Here is a 22,882-nt window from a genome sequence, read left to right as displayed (position 1 = left end):
GGCACACAGCACTCCTGCAGGGGCAGGGAGAAAACCTGATAAGCTCGTAGTACTTGGAGCGAGGAGAAGAGAGAGACACCCAAGTAAACAGGCAATTCCTGTGTGGCCAGCTCTAATAGAGGTCAACACAGAATGCTGTGGGACCACAAAGGGGAGCAAAGAATAAGGAAAAGTCCAAGGAAATGTTAAGTCTTTATTTTTCAGAGTACTGCTAAGCTAAAGATTCAAAACACAAGTTGCACTGGTCCCTTTGCTTTCGCCCAGTGAAGGATTGATCCCGCGTGAATATTTTCTGGGGCTTTGGACCATCTGGTTTTTAATGTCTCGAGCAATGGGGTTTCTTCCACCATTTCCTTTGGAAAGTCTTTTTTTGTTGTTGTTGGGGCAAAAAAAAAAGAAAAAGTTTGAATTTTAAAGGGCTTGGCAGTTGTTTTTAAAAGTCTTTTTCTTTCTTGTTAACTCTTTGTTAAATTCTTTCATGAATACAAATTCCCCTTCTCTCCCTGTGACGTGAATATGCTACCATCTGGCCTCTTCCAACTACACCCATAGTTACCCCACCTGAATGTTTTTTTGAAAGGGTCTTCATTTAATAAACTCCCTGACCCTGATCATTTCACTTTCATCTTCAGAATGCTCCTTAGGTGGGCATTCACAACCACATTTTGTTCACTGGGTATGATCCTTTCAGATATATCATCTATGGACAGACACTTGGCTTTGACCACTGTTTCTTATCAGTCTGTCTTCAGTCTCTGATTACCTTTCCAAACGATTTCTTACTGAATATTTTATATTGCTATTTAACAAACTCTGAGTTTTATAGGTGGGTACTGTTTCCCCAGTGCCTAGCACCGTGCTTGACATAGAACAGCTATCTAATAAATATTTGTTCCATGAATAATTAATAATAATTTGTTGCACGTGACGCGGATGGAACTAGAGGGTATTATCCTAAGCGAAATAAATCAGTCAGAGAAAGACAAATACCATATGATTTCACTCATATGTGGAATTTAAGAAACAAAACAAATAATCATAGAGGAAAGAAAGAGAGGCAAACCAAGAAACAGACTCTTAACCACGGAACAAACTGAGGGTTGTCAGAGGGGAGGTGGGTGGGGAGATGGGTGAAATAGGTGATGGGGATGAAGAAGTGTACTTGTTGTGATGAGCATCAGGTGTTCTATGGAGTTGTTGAATCACTATATTGTATATCTGAAACTAATATTACACTGTATGTTAACCGGAATTTAAATAAAAACTTTAAAAAATCATTTGTTGCATGAATAATGAATTGTTGAACCTCACATAGAAGTTAGGCTTTTTTCTCTTTTCTCATTTCATTTTATGTTTCATTTCCTTCACTGCTCCTTTTCTGTTCATTTATTAGAATTTTAAATGATTATTTCACAATACCTTTAAATTAATGCTGGACTCTCAAGAAATATTAAATAAACAGCTAGGCTCAAAAACTCACATATTTTCAAGTGTCTAGACATGTATATCTACATGTTTTAGGGTTACTGCCTCTTACAGTTATGCCTTAAGCAATATGTAGAGAGATTATATTTTATTATGAATATGAATGACCTTCACCTTGACCTGCCTAATCAAGCTAGGTTTCCAGGAAGAACTAAGATGTAAGGTGATTTCTGAAAGAAAACACAGGCTGACCAGGGAAGTGAAATGAGGTTATCTGGTATATGAGAGAGTCTAACAGGCAATGTGAAATCAGGAGCAGGACGTAAACAGTGGGCTGAGAAAAGGAGCTTGCTTAATTGAAGGAAAGGGTGTGGAGCGGAGAAGGGAAACAAAGGACTTAACATAAGCCATGGCTGGTACCAGGAGTGAGCAAACTGAATCTTGACCACAGCCTTCCTCTTTTCTAGATCCTCCAAGGACTCTTCCACACCCACCGAATCAAAGCAGTGGCTTGAGAGATAATTTTAAACACCTTCCCCAAGCGTCTATCTAATCACTGATTCTTAACCTTGGTTTCACTATCCCTTAAGCTGCTTATGCAACTTTCCATATCTGAGTTTTTAAACATGAAGCTCATTATTTCCTTACTAGTTACATTAAATGCAGAGTTTTGTCCTTGCAGATGTCAGCTTTAAAAAATCATAGTTATGATCCTGTGCTCTTTAGACCTACTCTACCTGTGATCTTTAATGAATGAGTGGGAGCAAAGGAGAATGTCATTTCCTGGGTAATGTCTTGCTTGAGATGACTAGCCTACCACAGGGAAATGGTAACTCAAGTTGTTCCTGTTGCTCACAGTAGATGATCTACCTTTAATGGTACAAAAGATTGATGATATTAGAGCTTTTCATCACTCAATGTATCATATTTCACAAATTTATTTATTTGAGACTATGCTCACTGGAATAGTAAGGTTAGATTTTAATGAGGTTTTGGGAGATCAGCCATACTTCAATATACCACTGATCGTACACTGGTTAGTATAATCATTCTTTCAGGATTCTGCAGTAATTGGTGTTATTAGGAAAAGAATCATCATGGAGGGGGGAAAAAAAAGTTTCTCTTAACTAATAGCCCCCTCTACCTTAAGACTATACTATTCAGATATTATTTATAGACTTCTTATGAGGAGGGCACTTGTCCAAGTATTATTTTAGGGAATACCAAGAAATATAAGGTTTGATCCCTGCCCTCAAGGAGCTTGTAAATATAATAAAGATATAAAGATCCATCCATTTGTTTGCTTGATAAATAATGACATGCAAAGTAATATAAGATTTCTAGAACAGTGGATAACAACATAAAAAAATGCCACAAAGCTGTGTGTGGTTCGTTTTCAAATGTATGGTGCTAATAGAATTTAAGAGAAGCGGGGGTCACTTAATGCTGGGAAGGGCAGAAGAGGCTTTATGGGGAGATGGGATTTGATCTGAGCCTGAAACATCCGGAAAATCTGCTTAGAAACTGAACTAAAAGGAGAACATTCCATACAGATGGAAGTATCTGAACAAAAAGTAAGGGATGTCTAAGGGAGAATGAAGGGTAAGCCAGCTTGTTGAAACTGGAGAGTTGGTGGCAGTGGAATAGGGAGTGGGCTGGAACGTGAGGCTTTAGTCAGCCCGTGGAGAAGCTCAGGGTACCAAAGTAAGGGATAAGGGATTTGCCGTTTGGGAGGTGGAGAGCCAGTCAATGTTTTGTAGCAATAGAAGATAGGACTTATGAAACTTCTGATTTCTGTATTTCTTGAAAATATTTTCCCCATTAAATGAAAAATTAATCCGTTTAAAAGAAAGTTTTAAATTCTTTTATATATGCTGTCTCCTAGCATCAGCTGATAGATTCTTGAAAAAAATGTTAATACCCAGAATGGTAGAGGACATGATATCACCATACTGTATTTAGTACTAAACCATAATACTATATTGTGTTAAGTATTATACCATTCTATATTTATAAAAATACTGTTGTGCCCGATAAATATACAGAATCTTCAAGGGAATTTTGTTTCTTTCTTTTTAAGATTTATTTATTTATTTGAGGGAGGGAGGGGCAGAGGGAGAGGGAGAGAGGAACTCAAATAGACTCCCCACTGAGCGTGGAGCCCTATATGGGGCAGGATCTCAGGACCCTGAGATCAGACCTGGGCAGAAACCAAGGGTCAGATGTTTAACCGACTGTGCCACCCAGGTGCCCCAAGGGCATTTTGTTTCTAATGGAAGAACCACAAAGGTTCTACCTAAGTGAGTTTAGAGAAAATACTATATTTATACCAAAACTATACAATGGTGTAATAAATATACAGAATCAATAAGAGCGTTTTCATTGTTTCTGATGGGTGAATATAAAGGTTCTACATGGGTGTGGAAAGGGAAAATATGGCCAAGGTGTAGAGTAATACTATTGGACTTTGGAATTGGTAAGAGTGTGATTTAGATAGGTTGGTAGATATATTGACATATCTACCTATATATGTTTAGTTTTGTTTTTTCTATACTTAGATATTCATATATTTGTTTCTCTGATTAAATTATAGCATATTTGAAGACAGGGGCTATTTATTCATCATCTTAGCTTCCACTCTATATCTTGTGGCTAATGAGATTATATTAGAAAATATGGTAGATTTGATTGTGGACTGGCTGGATGGAAAAACGAAAAAAATCAACCAAAAGTTTTATCCATATGCTATTTGAGTAAATTTTTGTCTTTTAATTACTTTATTAATTCAACATATTGGTTTAGGATAAGGTACCTAATGCTATGTAGGTGATGAAGGCATGGATATGAAGCACAAGGGAGGAATAATGAATGTTCAAGAATTCAGTCTGTCTGAATAATGGGTCTGAGCAGTGGGAATGGGAATGGAAAGGTAAATGTAAGTCACATCATGGAAGGAGCTCGGACCTGGCCAGTGAGCTTGGACTTGATTCCCTAGGCAGTGAAGACCCATAAAAGTTACTGAGCAAGGGATTACTTTGACCATGTTATGTTTTAGGAAGATCAATCTGCTGGCAAATGTTGAATAGATTATTGGGTTGACTGGTGAGACAGACATACACACAGGAAGTGCTGAGAACTCTTAAGAGCTCCAATAATGACCCAGGTGAGGAATTACTGAAGCCTGAGCGGAGAGCTGGGGATGGATGATGCTTCACAGGCAGAATCGGTAGCAACTGGAAACTGACTGGATTAGGGGAGTGGAGATCAAGGAAGGAATCAAGGATGGTTTTGAGTTTTAATTTTTAAAACCTGCATGACTATTAAGGCTGTTCACAGAAATAGAGAAGAAAGGAGGAAGAGCAGTATTAGTAAGTCGGATGCTGAATTTGATCTTAGGTACAAGTTTGACAAGATGGCCAAAAGTCACTTGAAATATGAGGCCAAAGCTCAGAGGAGAGGTCAGATGTGAAGATGAGATTTGATTGGTATATTACCCTTTCTGGGGTCTTTTGTACATGTGTGTCAGTAAATGCTCACTTGATAGCTCAGGACATGTTTCTGTTGAGAGGCAGTATGGCTGTTGGCTAAGAGTCAGAATGCCTACATTCTAGTCCCAATTCCACCACTTAGTTTCCTTAACTATAATATAGAGATAGTAATAATACCTAGGCCATAAAATATTTCTACTTATTAAATGAGATAATACTTAGGAAAATACCTGGCACATACTAAGTGTTAACCATTATTATAATTACCATACCACCTTTGTAATTCTTTCGATGAACTAGCTACTCAGTGAAGACATTTTACTTTGCTCTAAATGTTCAGATGTTAGTCTAGATGTTTTACTTTGCCTGCATTTTCAATCCCATTCTAACCTCTCTCTGAGTGGCTACCAGTGGCCCACCTTTCTGGTTCTTTCTGGTGCTGGTTCTCTTGGGGTCTTTGCACCTGTTCCCAGTGCCTAGAAAGTGCTTTGTTTGCCTTTTTGCTTTTACCAGTTTTATCCAAGAGGTTTCAGTTTAAATGTCACCTCTTCCTTAACCACAGACTGTAAAACAGTTGCTCCTTTCACACCTTCCCCTCATCTTCGTAGCACTTAACGACAATCTGTAATTATCTTAATGGAGACAAAGTCTGCTTTTTTTTTAATGCCTAAACCCCCAACAGCTAGAACAGAACCTGGTATGTAATGGGCTTTCAATAAATATTTGTTGAATCTATTAATTGAATGCATTATAAGAAGAATGTATAACGAGAGGACAAAGTACAAATAGCAAAAACCTCCACTATTAAGGAAATACTGGATAAATAGAAAAATAATTTGAAACAATCAGCAAGCATCAGGAAATGAGGCAATCTAAAAACAGTGCTGAGATGCTTATTTATAAATATTACCTATAACAAGAAAACGAGATGGCAAAAGCCAGAGGAGGAGACAGTTTCAAGAAGAAAGGGGTGCCCAGCAAAATAAAATTTCTGGAGGTGAATTTGAGGAAAGAAACTAATGACTGGGACAGTACTGGTGACTTTGAGGAAACTGTTTTAGTTAAGGGATCAGAGAGGGAAATGAACCATGAGAGACTATGGAACCCCAGAAACAAATTGAGGGTTTCAGAGGGGAGGGGGTTTGGGGGATGGGGTAACCCGGTGATGGGTATTAAGGAGGGCACATGTTGTGATGAGCACTGGGTGTTATATGCAACTAAAGAATCACTGAACATTACATCATAAACTAATGATGTACTATACGCTGGCTAATTGAACATAATAAAAAAAATAATTTAAAAATTAAAAAAAAAAAAAGGAATATAAAGTCAAATTGCCAGGGGTTAAAGAGTAAGCAGGTGAAGAAACAATGGTTCTCCCATGCATCTTTATGCTAAAGAGAAGCAGAATTAGGTTGTACCTTCTTGCAGCAGGATCAGGAATATGGAAAGAGGCCCAGGCAAGAAGCCGAGAAGTTTGGGATCTGGTTCCAAAGAGAGCTCAAAATGCCACTCTGCATCTGACTTTCCTTATTTGTCTATGAGAAAAATTGCCCGCCCCATCTCAACTCCTGTAATAAGAAACAAAGGGGCTAAGAGAGACATAAGTATAAGGAGTTGCTATTTCTTTGTAGAAATTCTAATGAAGTTCTAATAAAGAGGGACAAATCTATAGAAGAATGGCTTACTTGAACAAAATCAAAGTAAAATTTCACTTGAGTTTAGGTTAGACTGGATTTTTCCCCACTTTGTTAAAGGCTTGCGTTTACTCAACTGTAGCACTTGCCGAGGCCGGATATGAAGAGTGCTTATATCTATCACTGACGTTTTGTTGAACTTGTCCATTCTTATTAATCATTGCTTTAAAGTAAGCAACTGGGTACTCTTAGGAAGTTGATATTCCCAGCTGGCCTATCTGCAAAAATAGCGAAGCCTTGATGATCTCTTGCTGCAGTCTGTCTCTACGGATATGTGTGTTCATGTGGGTATATGGATGTGGGTATATTTTTTTTCTGGGACTTAACGAGGTAAATACATTTTTGTGAAGCTACTACAAACTTTATCATATTCTATCTTCTGAAAGCATGGAGGAATTAAAAACAAAAGCAGCCTCTTATCTGTTTATATTCTACTTGGGAAGTAAATCATATCTGCAGAATGAAGACTCCAGTTAAAAAGGCTGATACAAAGGTGATTAGAAGCTCTATCTTGAAACTAATTCTCGAGACTTCTTGGTGCTAAAAGATAAAGTACTCAGTTACGTACAGATACAAAACCTACAATGTGAATATTTCACCTTCTGGCACAGTTTTAGAATTCTGCATCTAAGGTTCACAGAAAAATCTTTGGGGCGCCTGGGTGCTCGGTCAGTTAAGTGTCTGCCTTCGGCTCAGGTCATGATCCCAGGGTCCTGGGATCAAGCCCGAGGTAGTGTCAGGCTCCCTGCTCAGAGGGGAGCCTTCTTCTCCCTCTCCCTCTGCCGCTCACCCCCTGATGCTCTCTCTCTCATTCTCTCTCAAATATATAAATAAAATCTTTAAAAAAAATTCTTAATGGCCAAGGCCCATGAGTGTGATTTTTCTTCTTGCTTTATAAATGTCAGCATTTCAGTCTGACGAGAGTGGCTGACATTTGCATAAATTCTGGTTCAAATTTTTTAAAATTCTGATTCTCATAATGATTATATTATATTCTAGGCTATTCTAATAATTATTCTAATGGTTCCCTAGGCAATGTAAAAATAAATATGTGTGTCCAAAAATTTAGAATTTGGTGGCTAAATGATTCAAATCATCAATAATTTATAATGAATCTATTTGTTTTTTTAAAAAAGAAATCTGATCTTTTTCCATAGGGTCCTTATCACTTGTTAGAACTTCCTCTCCTTCTTTTGTCTCTTTAATCATTTCATTTATTTTATAGTCTTTTTCTGTCTTCTTTAATAGTTCTCTCATCTCCAGTTCGTTAGGGATTCTCTCATTTGTTTTACTCACCACCATATCCCTCTAACTAGAGTTTAAGACCCATGCCACAAGTTTTTATTTGTACTCTTTTCATTGTCTTTCAGAACTACATATTTTGTGATTTTCATTGTGATTTCCTCTTCTAATTCATGAGCTATTCAGAAATTTATTTTTCAGCCTCCAAACACAGGGGCTTGGGTATTTTTAACTACCTTTCTAGTATTGGTTTCTAATTAAATTTCATTGCAGTTAAAGGACACAGTCTGTATGATATAGATTCATAGAAATTTGTTGAGATTTTGTGAACTTATATATGGCCAATTTCCATAAATAGTCTATATGTACTGAATGTCTTTTTAGATAGATTAGATTGTTCATCAATTCTTTTTGGTTCAAATCTTTCATGCACTTACTAATTTTTTACCTCCTTGGTCTACCAGTTTCTAAAAGTGGTATGTTAAAAATCTCCCACTATAATTGAAGATTTGTCAAATTTGTCTTAATAAGTTTTTGCTTTACAGATTTCAAGGTTATGCAGTTAGCTGCATTTAAGCTTTATCTTTTTTTACTATTATTATGTAGTATCATTCTTACTAGTCTTACTATTGCTTTATGTAATAGTCTTACTATTCCTTTATGCCTTAAATTTTACATTGTCTAGTGTTAACATAGACAGTAGCTTTGTTTGAACAGGATTGCCAGGTTTATTTATTTCCATTCCCTTACTTGGAAAATTTCTATGTGGTTTTGTTTCAGAAACAGCTCCTCTAAGAAGATTGCTGCTAGATTAAAAAAAAAAAAATCCAACGAGGATTTTGAGTGGGTGGTACTCTCGGTTAAGCGTCCGACTCTTGATTTCGGCTCAGGTCATGATCTCAGGGTCGTGGGACTGAGCCCTGGGCCAGCTTCTGCGCTCAGTGGGGAGTCTGTTTGAGATTCTCTCTCCCTCTCCCTCTGCCTCTCCCCCACCAAAAAAAAATCTTTTCAAAAAAATCCAATGTGATAATTTGTCTTTTACTAGATTGAATTAATCAAGTTCTATTTATTGTAATTACTTTTACATTTGGGCTTATTTTTACCATATTGTCTCTTTGCTCCTTGTTCTTTTTTTCCTGCCTTCTTTTGGATTTAAAATTTTTTTCTGTGATCACCTTTTATGTCCCTTCGGCTACTTTGGGAATCTCAAGATTGCATTCCTATTTACTTAGTACTCACTTGGAAATTTATCATGCATTTCCTAACAAAGACCACACTTCTCAGTATTTCTCTCCTCTCTCCTCCTGAACAACACTTAGCATGCTTTCACTCCCTGCCCCTCTTGCCCCAGCTAAATTTTTTAATTGTTAGCTAACTTTGGTTTTACTTTTTTAAATTAGAAGAAAAGGCTCATATAAAAGTAATCCATATGTTGGCTAACTGAACATAACGATAAAAATAAAGTAATCCATAGTTAACGTTGCTGACATATTTTACCTACGTCTATGTCCATTCTTGTTTCTTACATCACCACTTCCCCTGTATTCACTTTTCTTTTGGCTAAAGTACCGAGTGAGGTGCAGAATGTATGTTTGCCTCCAAAGCCCTCGCTCTCTATCACCACAAATTAAGTGGCCACAGATACAAAGAAAGGCATTCAGTGTGTGCAGGGCAGGGGCGGAGCCCGAAGAGAAGAGGCAGCTGGAGAGGAAGAGGGCAAGTGGAGGACGGCTTGAGAGGCGTCATAGTAGTGCTGACATGACCCCCAGGAAGACCGCATTCCTCTATCAGGAAAGCCAATACAACAAACTCATGCGACGTGAAAAAGGCGTATATACACAGGACACAAACAGGCACAGGAGATCGAGGGTGCAGTAGTAAGTCAAGGCTTGGGCCGGAAGGGGAAGGAGCAACCACACCCATTTAGGGCCCGGGTAGGAAGGGCAGCGGCTTCCGGGCACCTAGGTACAGCGCCTAACACAGAACAGGTGCTCAAGAATATTTATGGAAGGGAAGAAATGAAAGCAAGGGCGAAAACAGAGGATGGCAATGGAAAAGGGAAAGGAGGAAAATAAAAGAATGAATAAAGAAAGAAAGTAATAGTGCGAAGAAAGTAAAAAGGAAATGAAAGAGTAGAAGCAAGTAAATGAAATAAAGGTTCTTATTTTTAAAATGTTAAAATGTTATATGCATTTGTACATTTGTAAATGGGCCAAAAAAAGACAACAGATTCATATCAAACTGTTCACATTTACGTAGAATAGAGGGTGAGTGACTTGTACTTTCTTTTGTGCACATCAGCAGTATTTAAGGTTTTTCCAGTGAGCGTGTACTGTTTGAAAATAAAGATTTACAAGTTAAAACTCAGCAAGAGCAAAAAGGAAATGGACAGAGAATAAGGAAGCAGCACCCCGCGTGGCTTGTCGGGAAGCACACTCAGGTGAGCCATCCTCCCTCTGCCTCATGGGGCTGCCTCAGCACCTCCCTGCCCACCTCCAGGGACAGACAGCCTTCCCACCATCTCAAGCCCATGAAGCTCTGCAAAGTCCAAGCCCAAGAAGGGAGAAAGGAGAGAAGTCCCAGAGGTGTCAAAATTCAGGTGGCCCTGGAATTGCTGGAGACGATATTCTCCCCGGCTCCCTGACTCCCTTTCCGAAGATCCAAACCCTCACCCACTGGTCTCACTTCGGCCGCGGCAGAGCAACCTCATCAGAATATTAGAAGCCATGTCTCTGTACAAGGAAGACACACACATACAGTAGCAAAAAAGACTCTTCCTTCACAGAGTGTGTTCACACAAACAGAGGAAGTGCTTCTTTCCTTTCTCCTCTTTCGTGGTTTTCTCATCCCTCTAAGACTGACAGAAGTTCAACCCCTTGAAGGAAAGAGTGACAGGCAAGTCCGGCCCGTCCCTTATGACCCAGAACCACTGAACGTAATCCTAGTTTTATCTATGTAAGGAAGCCTTTGTTTTGTCCACAAAAATAAACTCCTATATGGAGCATGGGTATGGGTTTTTATCACTCCAGAGATATGGTTATAAACCAAAAGCTGTCTATTACATTCCTGTGCAGGGTTTTTCAACCTCACCACTATTGACATGTGGGGTCAGATAGTTCTCTGTTGTGGGGGCTGTCCTGTGTACTATAGGATGTTTAGCAGCATCCCTGGCCTCTACCCACCTGATGCTGGTAACACATATACAACCCAGTTGTGGCAACCAAAATGCCTCCGAACACTAAATCGTTAAATGTACCCTGAGGGCCAAAATCTCTGGTGGTTGAAAACCACTGATGTAGCTCCAAGTTGCAAAAACGGGTTAGTCTATCTTTCTACCGACAGACATATGTTTTTTGCATGCACACAGGTATTTTGGGTTTTAATATGTGTCAAACCATCTCTTGGAATGAATTTATTTGCAATGCCAATGATAGAGAAAAGCTGCATGACAGGCACACCTGTATTCCAAAGCTTCATGCCGTATTATGCAACAGACAACATAAACAATATTAAAATCACATTTATATTCAGCAAAGATAAAAATATAAACAATCAGATGTGCACAGGGACCCTAATTTATAGCTATTTCCCTTATTTTCTAGAGCTTCAGATAACCCTCTTAGCAGAGTTCAGAGCTGAAACCACCCCAAAATTGACTCTAATCTAGTTATCTATTTGGGGAAAAATACTTATCATATCATGTATTAGGATACTGTATCACCACATTTAATAACTTTACAATTCAGTACCACGGTTTAAGAGAAAAGGATGCCAGGAGGCTGCCTGGACTAACAATGTTAAAATGCTGAATATATGTGGTTCTGTGAAAGTCAGCTGGCATCTTTCCACTGCATTCCAAAGAAGGAATGAGAAAAATTCTTTGGTGAAACCAGAACCAATCATCACTTACAATGATGTTAATACCAGAGACTCCAGAGCCCCCTGTAATCTTGATATTAACTTGGTACTATGAGTGATAATGATTCAGTAGGAAAATAAAGCTAAAATGTATTTTGAGGGGGGTTGTGACCACTCACTGATTAAGTTAGCATTCGTATACACTTGCCGGAGACTGCTCAAAATTTAAGGAATGTTATGCTGTTCTTTTTTACGTATACATAATAGTTTTCATCGAAAAAAATTTACAGCTGCATTTTACTTTATATTCCATTTTCGATACAGACAGTTGGAATGAATACATTTAAAATGTATCTGAATCACCAAAGGATAAAAACATCCTTTGTTTCTGGCTCAGAATAGTTCAATCTGTCATTATGGAAAAAAAAAAATGAATTAACACTTAAAAAATAGGTTAATGGAATTAGAAATTTGTCTTCCTGTTTTATTTTGCCCTCTCTCTTCCAGTCCACTTGGCAGAAGAATTTCAAATGCAATTCCCCTGAAAGCTAGAGATTTAAGGGGCTGACAGGCAGTTACTACTACTCTTGTTACGGGGCCGATTCTATTCAGTCTATCTCTTTAAAAAGTCTTATTGTTGTTGTTGCTGCACAATTTCCTGACTTTGGGGCGGGGGGCGGGGGGGAATCAAGTGACGTGGTAACTAGAAGAGCAAGCTGGGCTGATTTCTGCAGCCATTCCCCAAGGACTGCTCTCCTCTTTCAAGATTCAAAAATCAAACAAAACCGTTCTTCTGTATTTCTAACGAAAAAACGAGCACCGACTTCTGAAATCTGTGCAAAGCTGAATGAACTCATGACTGTTATGAAACCGTCTAACACACTTTGATCAACATACAAGTCGTGCCAACACAAATATGCCACAGTAATATCACCGTGTGAGCAAACCTGAGTGGCCCAGGCGAGGAGATGCCAAGACATAAAAGATGTCAAAGCATTAGTGTATTTGAAGAAAAGCCAGACGCCTTTCCTACTCCCCAGAAATGGCCCTCTTTCCACTCTTTGGTACATATGCATAAATCCCCTACGCACAAAGAATGTATTCTTATTCTTTGGCGAAGCTACTTAAAAATTAATGAACAAGAAATTAAAGAGAAGCTGCTGTAATCAAGTTCGAAGACCCTCACTGAAAAACAATCACAATGAGACCATTCACACTCCCAGAGAATTCAACGTTTCAAGGGATATTTCGCAATACGATTTTTTAAGCAACGTTCTCTTCTTGTTATTAAGACTTAAACACATTCAGGTTTATTTACATTCAAAAATATATACTCATTAGGGTAAGAGCTTTACTTTCTCAGAAAAAGAACTCTGTGACGTTGAATACTTAGATTTTCCTTCAAACACATTTGTATGCTCCATCTTTCAACTAAGAGGCTTAGTTTTCAACTATATAGAATGGACAGAAAATTGTGGTGAAATGGTAGTATTAATTCATTCTTGGAATTTAACCAGTCAGACCTCAGAGATATGTCCTTCTTTGTACAGAACTGGAAAAATAGCAGCAGTTTGTGAATGTGTTCACTGCTCTTCCACTGTCCTCCCCTCCTCTCAAAATTGTACTCATATCTCACAGAAGTGAAAGCAACTCCCTCCATGCTCATCCTGAGAGATCCTTTTTTAAAGGAAGAAAAGCGACTTCCTAGTTTTAGATATTTCGTCAAACAAAACCTCAACAAACTCTGAGAGACAGCTTGAGGACTTTCACTAAGAAAAATCCCCTCTGTAGCGGCTGGCTCAGACTCGACAGACTTGAGCTGTGCAGATGTTGAAGCGGTTCTCGGGTACACTGGGGAAGAAAGAAGAAGGAGACATTCCACAGCTGCCTAGCCCAGCTTCCTTCCCAGGGGCACAGTTGCAGGCTCTATCAAGCTCCATCACTTTGTACAGCAACTGGGATCCCAGGCAGGGGCAAGGAATCCCAGAGCAGCTTAGATTTCTTCCAGTACCTCAGCAAGAAGTAAGACCACTTAAAGAGTAACCAGTTATTTCCAACAATTATGTGGCCCCAGGCCAAAAAAAAAGGGATGAAGTAGAACATCTGTAGTGAGGGAAAAGAAAAGATGTTTCATATTTTTAAGATTTCAAGCTACTTAAAGGAGATCTTCCCTGGACCTTTGTTAGGAAGAGGACTACGAATATTCAATCTTCACTCCTGACTGATAGTTTTCTGGAGGGTGGGGGGCGGAGTGGCGGATAGGGGATGGTCCAGTTGAAGAAACACAGAACTTAACAAGCAGTCAATTCAACATTCAACAATTATAATGTAACCCATTCACTGCAGGGTTTTAAAGGAATAAAAGGTGTATGACAATAATACGTTCAAAGGTACCACTTTCCTCCGTTTTACATCGGTATACATTCTCGCAAGCCCTTCTGAACATTTTTAAAAATGAAATAAATGTGTTAACGATAGGGTGTGACTAAAAACAAGCGGTCAGAAAATATTCTTCCCAACTTGAGGATAACTAATACTATGGCAGATGCCATTTCCCTAGGATCAATCAGAAAGGAAGGGGCTATAAACATATAGTTCCACTAAAATAATAAAAAGGTACAGATTACTATTCCCCACAAAATTATGCTTTTAGACTAATCATCTCTAGGGTAGTGAAAACCAGTATGTAGATGCATATGTGAGTACTTTTTGTAGTACTTGAATTTATAATACCATTACAATCATTAATTCTTACTTGATCAGAAAAGCCATTCTTATAGTTTCATATAAGCACTTGCAAGAATTTACTGGATACAATAATGATGATGTTACAACTTACTGTGGGCTTGTCATGATTCAAGCAGTGTGCTGAGAGCTCATTCCCCCACCATGATACTATCCCCATTTTACTGACTGAAAAAAAAAAAAAGAATTCTAATAGATGAAAATGAAGAATTACAGATGAAGGAAAAGACAACTTTTAAGGTCACTGAGCTGGTAAATGGGACAGCCAGAATTTAAACTTTATGACTCTAAAATCCACGTGCTAGTTATTACTATGCTTTACTGACTTCACTGAAAATGATATTTGTATGTTAATTTGGAACATTTTGAGTATTTTTGAAATCAATTTTAAAGGTTTATGCTATGTTGTTAAATCATCCTATTCAGTGGCCCCTGTGTGGCTCAGTCAGTTCAGTGTCTGCCTTCGGCTTGGGTATGATCCCAGAGTCCTAGGATCAAGCCCTGCATCAGGCCCCCTTGCTCAGTGGGGAGTCTGCTTCTCCCTCTGCCCCTCACCCTGTTCGTGCTCTCTCTGTCTCTCAAATAAATAAATAAAATCTTTTAAAAAATCATTCTATTCAGAGAAAAACAACTTCTCTGCATGAGATGTTGGTTAAATCTCACATTGCTCATAATCCCTTTTTCTTCTCTACTGATTTTTTAATAGACAGAAAAAAAGTTCATTTCAACCTATAGTATTAGTAAGGCAATGATTCCCTGAATGTGTTCATATTCTAGGTATCCTAAGTTCGTGATACCTATTCTGTTTTAGCTTGACCCTCAAAAATACAAGTCAAATAGCCAGTAGACAATTAATTTTATGTTATGTAACAGATACTGAGGCATATAAACACTAAACAATGCCTAAAAATGTAGAATAAGAAAACTTATTCATATTGATGATAAAATATCAAGTGAGAAAACTTCAAGTCTCAAAAGGCCTTTGTTTATAGTGCAACAATATTTCTCCAAGACAATGCAATACACCACAGCAAACAGGAATATATGAGGCAGAAGTTGTTGACATATGGGGTGTGCACAGAACTTCTGGTTAATGAAAGTTCCAAGATATATAAATAAAAAATGATGTGTCAGTTGGTGGAAAAAACTGTAAGGCAAGTCAATTTTTTAATTAAAAAATTATGTAGCATAAACAATGCTAATGAGCCAAAAGTCCCATGAGATTAGGACTGTATCTGCTCCATTTTAACATTCCACTCACTTTTCATAAGTGTACATCCACTCACTTGAAATACCTCAAGCAGAACCCTTTTCATAAAATAGAGTTTTGAGGATTTTCTTTGTCCTTGTTTTTAATAGCTCACCATTTCCACTCAGGTTGTCAACTTGATGATATATGACATTGGGGGGGCCGGGAAAAAGCCCTAAAAATCCTTAAATGAATCACCAGATGATAAATACCTGGAAGTTCTTCATAAATTTCATCATCAGTTGGTTGGCTGCTTGCTGGTAGGCTGCTGGTTGGTAGAGGATGGTCAACATCATCATATAATTCTCCTCTTTCATCATCATCTTCAGGAATAACATCAGATCCCATGTCTGAAAAATATGTTGCATGAGGCAAATTTTTTGAGAATGCAAAAGAGGTTTTCAAAACCCTATTTTCTAAACAAATGTAGCCCAATAGAGTCATTTTCAAAAACTGATTATTACATAAATATGTGAATTGCAAAGTTGCCAGTTGGTACTTACAGAAAAAACACTTTTATAAATCTGAAGTGAACAGTCTGTATTAGTAACGACCACGTTCCCTTGGTCATTCTCATAGGAGTCGATAATCTTTCGTACATGCAAATCCAAATTCGTTCAGTTCTTCAATATTTAAAGACTGCAATGACTAGTTCAATTGATTGCTCTTACCTTGTAATACAAATTTCAGCTGCTGTACCCATTCTTCGGCATCTTTGGGAGAAGCTGCTGTGAACTAACAAAAAAATAAACAATAATAAGAAAATTCACCACAGTGGAAACGAGAGGTATGTCGCATTCTTATCACTTCTTTAAGACCATTAGTAATTCTTTTCATGTCTAGTACTACCTTTCTTGCAAGGATGCTTCTTATAATGTACAGTTAATTTTGACAAATTTACGTAATTGAAGCAGAGGATGATGGATTTGAAACTCTGATCAGGAGCTGGCAGCTGTGCAGGAAAAAAAGCTGCTTCTCTTCATCAATGTCAAAGACAGAACTGATGAACAAAATTTGCCCTTGACAATTAGAAGACACCCATGAATTTCTTCAGACTGCCAGGTACAGTCTTCCTAAAAATGTTCTTGTCAGATTCCAACACACTACCTGACAACTTAATTAACTGGCTTTCAACTGCAATCTCAGATATTTAAAACTTATTAAACATACATTCCATATCGATGCGAGCTGATAGCTCCTGAATCACGGAGCTGATATGTGCCTTTACCTTCATTTTCTCCCACAACCCTAAGCAAGACAATATACATAAACATGCTGATATTTTTCTTTTGATAATTTTACTCTTTCTGCTATGTAATTCTTTTAAGAAATCACGCAGTGCTATTAAAATAGATATAAAACGCAACACGTGAAGTAGCTGATAAATTACATATTCGCTTGTTCCCTTTCAAGAGAAGATATCACAACTAATCTGAAATTTTTTTTTAAAAATGTGTTTCTTCTTTTTTTTTTTTTTAAAGATTTTATTTATTTTTTTTTTTAGAGAGCGAGAGAGAAACAGCATGAGAGGGGCAAGGGTCAGAGGGAGAAGCAGGCTCCCTGCTGAGCCGGGAGCCCGATGTGGGACTCGATCCCAGGACCCTGGGATCATGACCTGAGCCGAAGGCAGACGCTTAACCATCTGAGCCACCCAGGCGCCCAAAAATGTGTTTCTTCTTATATGAATGTTCACTGTATAAAATCAGTATCTTTTATTATTATTAAACATGTCAGGGAGAGTTGTTTTAACAAAATGTTAATGGCTTTATAAATGAAATCAGAACATTTTATCAACTTAATTTCAAAACAACACAAAAACTCCAACCTGATAGATGCGTTTATCAGGAGCAGAGATTTCAAAACAGCAATCTTTCTTTCCATCCTTCCTGAGAGTGTTATTCATTCTGACATTGTAACCATCTATTGCAAATTCACCTTTCTGTTGCTTGTCTGTGGAAGATAAAACAAAAGTTAGAATTTCATTTTCTGCAGTGAATATAAACACCCAGTTGATTATCTTTTATTTAGATTTTCTCTGTCAATTCTTGAAAGGGTATTTTTTTGGTCATATTGTTTTCATAGTATTTAATGTTTAGTTTCTAGATATCACTTCTAATTCTAAAATTACAGAAGTATTTGGGATGGTTGGGTTCACAAAGGATATCTTAGGGAACAAGACGAAGAGGTCCACAGTTAGCCTTATTCAGAAAGAAGTATGGGATTAGGACACTTTGTTGTAGGGAAAATCCAAGAACTGGAACTTGGAACTTGCTGGACAAACCTACTCCAAATCCATGGCTCTCTCAGATTTATAAGCCAGTGGGAAAACCTGGAGCTGAAAACCCACTGGGCTTTTTTACCACCGTCCCTTCTCATTACCACCTTCCAACACCCCACCCCCAAAAAAGTCTCTAAAAAACACGGCTCTTCTTTTAAAAAATATCTCCTAAATTGGTACAAACTGAACTGTAAATTTAAAAAGCAAAGCAAAAAAACCCTACTAATTATAAAAAGCTATGAGGGGAAAACAAAGCATTTGGATGGAAAGGAGAGGTAAAGCAAGCACGGAAGCATTAGTTGCTGAAACAAATCCAAAGAAAAGTAGGTTTCTTTTTTTTTTTTTTTTTAAAGATTTTATTTATTAATTTGAGACAGAGAGAATGAGAGACAATGAGCATGAGAGGGAGGAGGGTCAGAGGGAGAAGCAGACTCCCCGCCGAGCAGGGAGCCCGATGTGGGACTCGATCCCGGGACTCCAGGATCATGACCTGAGCCGAAGGCAGTCGCTTAACCAACTGAGCCACCCAGGTGCCCGAAAAGTAGGTTTCTTAACCAGTCAGTGAACCGGTCAGCTAGTAAAGCATGGCTAAATCCCACATGATGAGGAGACAAAAGAAAAGACAACTTGAGCTTTAGTCAGATATTATTTTTAAGACAAAGTAGGAATACAACAAAGGATTTAAAACTCTGAGACGGAGATAAAATTGGTCTGCTTTCCGACTTCACCCAGTTATACCATTTTGATAGAAAAGCTGCACCACTACAGGTTTACTTCCTAGGTTAACTTGCAATTTCAAGATCATGAGTAAGGGCAACTGTCTCTTTTACTGAGCTCGGGGGAAATCTAGAAATGCTTCTTATCATGGCGTGGAAGGCTCTCTCAGCCCTGTGAACCAATAAAACATTTATCTCCTTTTCTTAATACACTAATTTAAGGGCTGAAGTAACATATATTTTTAAAAAGTTATTGAGGGACACCTGGGTGGCTCAGTTGGTCAAGCACCTGCCTTTGGCTCAGGTCATAATCCCAGGGTCCTGGGATCGAGTCCTGCATTGAGCTCCCTGGCTCAGCAGGAAGCCTGCTTCTCCCCCTGCTGTGCACGCGCGCTCTCTCTCTGACAAATACATAAATAAAATCTTAAAAAGAAGATTCATTTAAAAAGTTATTGAGATTATATCTTGTTCAAAACATCAAATGAGGAAAAAAAAATCTGAATTAGAAATTCCTGACTTAAATCTGAACATTCTAATCATATTAAGTCATAATTTACATCTCTCCATGATCTAAAAATTAGAAGTTTGCCTTATGGAAAAAGTCTACAATGTACTCTATGATGTTCAGAAAAAAACAAAACTTAGAGCAGCATTTCCCAAAGTGTGTTTCATGGGCTATAAATAGGGTCTATGATCAAATAAGTTTGGGAAATACTGAATTAAAAAGAGTTAACCAGGCTTTTTTACTCCAGGCCTTCTTGAGGCCCTTAATATATTTACATATTGATTACATTTCTATGAGAAAGATAGTATGCAGCATTTCACAACATGATTTGTCCATGGAACCCTTTTTTCATAGAACTTTTTATGGAACTGGTATTTCCAGGACATATTTTGCAATATATCTAATTGGAAAAATACTACTGGGGAAAAGTATTAAAATAATAAATGGTTAAGCACTGTGGCTTAACCTTAAATTCTCAAAGAAGACTAAGTCATTCATCCACTCATTGGAAAAAAAAATCTATTATCGAGCATTTAAAACAAGCAAGGGAGCATTACAGGAATGGTGAGATAAACTCTAGAAATACCTTACCATACCTTTCCCACCTTCCCACTGCAACACATACACACATACACATAGGATACAAATTTAAGTGCTCCAGGAATATTACTCAGTGATCCGCTAGATGGGCAAAAGATTTAATTTTCATTACAAAAAATGGAAACAATCAGAAGCCAAATAGTAAAGCCACACAGAACAATTTTGAGAGATTTCTTTAAACTTTCCAGGAAAAAAAAGGATTTTCAAAGACCAGATGAAAGAAGGTGGCTCCCTTGCTGCACAAGGGCTCAATTGCTCTAATCACTTGGTCCATCTCATCTAAAGCCCATGCTTTCTCTCTTTATTCTGGGTCTGAAATTCTGGGCAATGTAACATCAGTGGGGATGGAAATGCATAAGGAGTGGTTTACATCTGGAGATGTAAAATTGGCACAATTACAAAGACTGAGTTTGGAAGAACTGCAGGGAGCAGGAAACTTTCTTGTGCTAGATCATCTAGAAATCAGACAACCAGGCAGCCAAATGAGGTGACCTCTCCTTAGACTAGCAGATCCACTTTAGACAAAACCTCCAGAAATATACTATAGGGCCATGTCCCAGATCTTCTGTTAGAGTCTAAGAGGAGGACATGAGCACCCTCTAGTCAGATGAACCAGAGAGAGGCCATGAACCCAATCTAGAGATAAGCACCCCAATTACAGAGACAAGGATATACAACCTCCAAACATAAGTAAAAGAGGAAAAGCAAACAAAGGAACACATGTGCCATAAAAATACTATGTGATACAAAAACATAGCATTCAAGAAGTAAAAAGAAAGAGCAAAGTAGGAGAAACAGATATAAATAATTGTTCTGTATCCTTTATAATGTAAAAAAAATCTAAAAGAGGTGAAAGATAAAACAATGTAATATAAAAAGAGAAATGGCTGAGACAGAAATTGGAATGGAGCTAGTAAAATAAGGGGAAAATACTGTATAAGGAAATGAAAATGCAGCAGCAAAACAAATGACTTATTAAAGTGATAAAAAGCTGAAAATTTTGAACATTGTTGAAAAATCAGATCAGATACCCTTAAAACTTTCTACCCCGGTAGGTAGAAAAAAAAAGAATAAAGGGGAAGAGAAAAGAGGAATGTGAGGGATATGGAAGACTGACAAAAACATAAGAAAAAATGGGTGTTCCAGAAGAGTAACAAATAACACAGAGCCAATAATCAAAGATATAACAGAAGAAAACCTCATTCAGCCAAAGACAGACCTAGGTCTACAAAACAAAAGGTGGTATTTTCTAACCAAGTAAAACTAATAATAAAAAGAAACGAATACCTAGACCTATTCAGCTGATAGTTGAATATTTGGGAATAAATAATCATATATGCATCCAAGTGAGGGTAGAAGTATGGGAACAGAAAGGTTGAAGAGAATGAAGGAAATTCATAACTCTTTCTCAATAGCTTTTGCAAATGCATAACCATTAAGTAGCCTTTTTTCTTATTAGCCAATGTGGGACAGAAAGTCCAAGACATGAAATTGGCGTAGACACAGCTTTGATAAAACTCTGCTCTTCTCTCTTTACATTAGCATCTCCTCCAGATAGAGAAAAGGAAGAAAACCATAGCATTATATGACAATCCATATAGCAGATATTTATGTTATATTTTGAGATTTACATATAAGTTAATTTATATATGTTATATATATAAATTATATATTTATATATAATTCCACAGTGCCTTCTAGGATAGTTTCAAGGACACTTGCTGGCTTGAGACAGACTGTTAAAAAAAAATAGTAACATGCCAATCAAACGGGAAATAAAGTCATATAAGTTGATTTATCCAAAACTGCAAAAGACTAATAAATATTGCATCTAAGTGAACTTCCCGAATAGCAGAAGCTTATTCCTTTAAGTGCCAAACACTTGTAAATGTTAGTCGTTATAACAGAAATCTTTCTGAAAGATATACTTCCCTGACTTCTCAAACAATTCCCTTAAACATAATATAACATCTTGATGATTTAGTATTGAGTATTTAGCTTTTATATTATAACACATTGATGCCCTCAGGATTTTTGAGGTGTTTGTCTCTCTATTAAATTTCCCTCATCTTCTATTTCACACTTTAATCTTGTCTATATCATGCTGTTCGGATTTAATGTCTACAGAACTGAAGTCTGCCAGGAGAAACTAGATAATAAAACCTATTAAATCAGTAACTTAATTTTACACAATTCTAACTCAGTAGGTTCAAGGTAAAAAGGAGCTGGCTCTAATCTCTTACAAAACAAAATGCATGAGATTAATGATAGCCATTTCCTTCTACTTTTTCACTGCCTTTTAGGTTTACAGCTGTGTTTTAGGTCTCTTAAGTGCACAAAGACAACTCACATTTCCTGAGCTCCTTCTGTAGGCCCAGAAATTTAAACATATCTCATATATACCATGAAATAATTCTAAGAGAAAGAAGGCATTTATTATATCCCAGCACTGGTGGAAAAACAAACCTTAAAACAACCAATTTGCTCACGGCCACATAACGAGTAGACTGTAAAAGCCAGGACCCTAACATAAGTGATTCCAAAGACTTGCTTTTTTTCAACCATTTCACCCTGTCTCCTAGAAGGATGTTTCTCAAAGTATATTTCAAGAATCACCAACTATGTTAGATCTTGCATGCTAATTAAAAATACAGAAATGGCTACTACTTTGCACTTGCTGTATGGAAATCTCTGGGAGTGGCTCCAGGAAACAAAGTTTTGGCAAGCATCCCAGGTGATTCTGATACACACTAATGTTTGAAAAACCACTGTTCTAGAACATGCAATTTATGAAATCTTCATAGAGAGGAACGTTATCTTGCATTTCCTCCTGCAACTTGGGTCCAACTTTCTCAGCTTGCTTTATGGGCTCCTCTACCTTTGCCTATCTCTTAAACAGCCATGATGCATTGTATTCTTTTTTTTTTTTCCTCATTTTTTAAAATTATTATGTTATGTTAATCACCATACATTACATCATTAGTTTTTGATGTAGTGTTCCATGATTCATTGCTTGCGTATAACACCCAGTGCTCCATGCAGAATGTGCCCTCTTTAATACCCATCACCAGGCTAAACC

The 22,882-nt window shown here is 37.5% G+C and overlaps 1 protein-coding gene across 1 annotated transcript in view; it reads right to left on the bottom strand.

Moving 5' to 3' along the window:
* The window catches only part of LOC102726383 (src kinase-associated phosphoprotein 2), a 57,984-nt gene extending 39,936 nt beyond the window's left edge, over positions 1–18,048 (bottom strand). Inside the window, exons 1-3 of the mRNA XM_081800374.1 lie at positions 17,530–18,048; positions 16,376–16,439; positions 15,917–16,054 (exon numbers count right to left, since the gene is read on the bottom strand). Coding sequence (XP_081656500.1) covers positions 15,917–16,054; positions 16,376–16,439; positions 17,530–17,607 — 280 coding nt within the window. The 5' untranslated portion in view covers positions 17,608–18,048. The remainder of the gene's footprint in view (positions 1–15,916; positions 16,055–16,375; positions 16,440–17,529) is intronic.
* Between the last annotated feature and the right edge of the window lie 4,834 nt (positions 18,049–22,882).

This window comes from Leptonychotes weddellii, chromosome 12 (assembly GCF_054177405.1).
Source record: "Leptonychotes weddellii isolate Sample4059 chromosome 12, ASM5417740v2, whole genome shotgun sequence".
Lineage (NCBI taxonomy): Eukaryota > Metazoa > Chordata > Mammalia > Carnivora > Phocidae > Leptonychotes > Leptonychotes weddellii.
This window is presented reverse-complemented; position numbering and strand designations above follow the sequence as displayed.